The sequence below is a fragment of the Microtus ochrogaster genome, chromosome 21, assembly GCF_000317375.1.
Source record: "Microtus ochrogaster isolate Prairie Vole_2 chromosome 21, MicOch1.0, whole genome shotgun sequence".
Taxonomy (NCBI): Eukaryota; Metazoa; Chordata; class Mammalia; order Rodentia; family Cricetidae; genus Microtus; species Microtus ochrogaster.
This window is the reverse complement of record NC_022022.1, coordinates 8742171-8745759: the sequence shown is the minus strand read 5'-3', so window position 1 is coordinate 8745759 and position 3589 is coordinate 8742171. Positions and strand designations below refer to the sequence as shown.

Below are 3589 nucleotides of genomic sequence, written 5' to 3'. Positions count from 1 at the left end.
CTTCTGGGTGATCCTGATATTTGCCTCCTCCAGGAAGTCTCTCCCCATTCCTGTCCTTGGGTTGGGTAAACCTTCTGGGTGATCCTGATATTTGCTGCATTTCTGCATATCTCTGTTCTACGTGTGAGTCTTTGTTCCTGTCTTATATCTTCCTCTAAACCAGAGGTTCTCAACCTTCCAAATTAATGCTTTGACCCTTTAATACAGTTCCTTATGTTGTGGGCCCCCCCCAACACCCATAAAATTATTTTTGTTGCTATGTCATAACTGTAATTTTGCTATTGTTATGAATCATAAATATCTGATATGCAAGATAGCTGATAGCATCCCGTGAAAGGGTTGGTCAACACCCCCGAAGGGGTCACGACCCACAGATTGAGAACTGCTGCTCCAAACTGACTCACTGAGAGGAAGTGTTCACAAAATACCTAAAATAGTCTGGTCTGTGACAGAATATGTGATTAATATATGTTTGTTGAGGGGGAATAAAGGAACCTTCTGGCAGCATCAACAGCAGTCGAGAGATCAGCAAGAAGTGGGGATGAGAATAAGATTCATTGTGCATCTGTGACAAAGGAACAGACACTGGGGTTAAAAGATGGCAGAGTCCCTCCCCACATGAAATCCTCCCAGTGGCATGGCTACAGAGAAAAGAAACGCGATTTTCATAGCCCATGCACAACGTCCTCTTGCTTGCTCGTGTTTGAAGGCAGCTCTAACTAGACTTTGACAAATCGGGGTTTTAGAAGCAGTTCACATAGTAAACACACAGAGACAGAGAGCTCTCAAAATGATGCAGACATGCTATGGACGAGATGCCTCTGCTAAGTGCAACAGTATTATAGCATAGGGAACAGCTGGCCTCTTTTCCCAGGGCTCTCCCCCTCCCCACAGTAAGGACAGATGAGGATGAGCAGGTGGACGTTATGAAAAGAGACATCAACTTGCAATCACACAGAATTCTCACAGGCATGTTCGGTCTTTTGACATTGTAACACAACACTGTCATCTACAAAGTTTATGCACAGCCGAAGTATGAAGAATGAAACCAACTTTCATAGTATTTTAAGTAAGTTGGCAATTTTGTGTTGGGCCGCAGTCACAGCTATTCTTAGCCACATGCAGCCTGGGAGAGGAACAGGGCTCCAAGATGGGAAGGGCGGCTTCGTCAGATCTTGAATGAATAGCTAAGGCATCTACCGAGAGGGAATCCATCCACATGATGGCTGTCTGCCCTAGGTGAAGTGCTAGCTTGAAATTCTGTATTTTGTTTGTTTTCCCTATCAAAGTGACTCTTTTTATCCTTTTCATTCAGAGAGCAAACTGAGTTTGAACTCAAGCAGTCAAGTCCAAGAGCTCCCCATCAGCTCCAGCACACATATAGAATGTTCCATCTTGTCCCGATCTGCTGGAAACCTTCCCTTAGCCATCACTTGGTTCTTTTCTCCCACTCCTACAAATGAGTCCTCTCTGAAGATCCTAGAAACAGACCAAACCAATGTTGTAAAATATGGAGATTCATTTCAAAGCCCTCGGAGCAAGCAAAAATTTCATTCTGAGAAAGTTTCCCAGGATTTGTTTCTGCTGAACATTCTGAACATGGAAGCCAGTGACAAGGGTCACTACCACTGTGCCGTGGAGGAGTGGCTCTTATCTACAAACGGCACTTGGCAAAAGCTTGAAAGAAAGACTTCAGGACTCACAGAATTGAAACTCAGGCCCACAGGTAAACCTCAGAAGGGTGTCATCATACGTCTTTCTATAAGATGACCGGGTTTTCTCCAACAACCTCTAGGGTGTGACTATAAAGAGATTAAACACATCATCTGGCCGGGTGGTGGTGGCAAATAGTGGCAGAGGCAGGCAGATCTCTGTGAGTTCAAGGACAGTCCGATCTTCAAAGTGAGTTCCAGGACAGTCCAGACTATTACAGAGAAACCCTGTCTTAAAAAAAAAAAAAAAAACAAACCATTAGCCAGGGTCCTGCTTTAATCACTGACAATGGCTTGTCGTGTCTGCTCTTTTTGTAAAAGTAAATGTATATATACGTAAGTATGATTACTGCAAATTTTAAATATATTTGCTATAACCTTTAAAAAAACAAACCAAACCAAACAAAACAACAGTAACAACAAAAACCTGGACCGTAAGAGTAATGGCCACCTACAAATGCCCATGGGACCTGGTCGCCTGCCAAAAGAGGGGAGGTTACTTAAGGTGAATCAGTTTGAGGTTTTGAGCTCTATTGGGAACAAGATCCCTTTGCCTGGTCTGCCTGGCAGCTTGGCAGCTGATCTGTGTGGCTGCCCAGGGAATCGGATCTTCAGATCTCTACAATAACAAGCGGTGTCACTCCGGCGGGGCTCTACTGTAATTTGGCAGAGAAAGAGTAATACGAAGCATATTTCTCCCACTGTGAACAGAAACTGTACAACTCTTTGGGGACGTGTGGAGAAATTGCTTTTCAACATTTGGCTGCCTAAACATAAGGCAAATAGAAGTAGTTAACTGTTGGAATGGCTTACTGGGGGAGCCTTCTCCACCTCTGGAGAGCTTCGAAACTGTAATGGAACTTCCATCCGTTTGAGCTAGACTGAGCACTGCTGTCTGAAGGCGGGCGGGCTTGTCTAGGTCTCTCCGCACTGGCTGGGTCACCTCTAACTGGGGGTTAAAGTCAAATGGGCATCACGGCTAAGGAACTGGACAACAGCCAACAGCATGATGTAAATAACTCCATCTAATGTGGTGCTTCAAGTACTATTTTCAAGGTGACATTAAAAAAAAAAACACTAAGATTATAACTGGACATTCCCATATGCTAGGAAACAGAACGGCAAAGATGAAAAAGACACAGCTCTTGCCATAGGGGAGCTCGGTCTGGGAGAGAAGCAGGGGTAAACAAAATAGCTTGGAAGAGATCTCTGCCTCGCTTTCTCTCCAGGCCGCTCCCCTGTCTCCTTTAAGTTTGTGCGCTCCTCCGGGAATGCTCGTGGGCTCTTCTGCTTTAGTCTCTGCTGCTCTCAGGGCTTCTACACCACTGTCCTGGCTACACTGTCCCTTCTTTGGGTTTCGATATCCTGAGCCCTAGGCTTGTGGATCCTACTTTTTACTTCTGTGTGGATGCTACAGTGAGCCCACCACCACTGCATTTATGTCTCCTGCATTCTGCATCTGTGTGGCCGACATCCTTGCCTTCCACTCTCCCTGGCCAAACGCTTGACTGCATCTGCCTGCAGGTTTTGAGGAGGCAACGTCTCTTGGTTCAAGCCTGTGTTCCCCAGGTAGAAATAAGGCCTCAGTATTAGATCTTTTAGTGTATCAAGAAATTCTCGCAGTCTTCATCATTGAATAGATTGGATTGAAAGGCACCTAGGAGGTTAGTTAGTAAGGTGTGTTTTGGGTGTGTTTAAGAGAACATTTCCAGAGAGGATTCACTAAGTGGAGACCTGACTGAATGTCTGTGGTCTTATCAAATAGCCTGGTGGTCCCGGACAGAATAGAAGGGAAAAGAAGAAAGACAATAGTGCAGACATTCTCTCTCTCTCCCTCCCTCTCTCCCTCCCTCCCTCCCTCCCTCCCTCCCTCCCTC

General features: G+C 45.4%; 1 protein-coding gene across 1 annotated transcript in view; it reads left to right on the top strand.

The window, feature by feature from the left end:
• Cd101 (CD101 molecule) overlaps window positions 1–3589 on the top strand; it is a 34488-nt gene that overhangs the window by 17965 nt on the left and 12934 nt on the right. The window contains exon 7 of the mRNA XM_026784109.1: window positions 1316–1726. Coding sequence (XP_026639910.1) covers window positions 1316–1726 — 411 coding nt within the window. The remainder of the gene's footprint in view (window positions 1–1315; window positions 1727–3589) is intronic.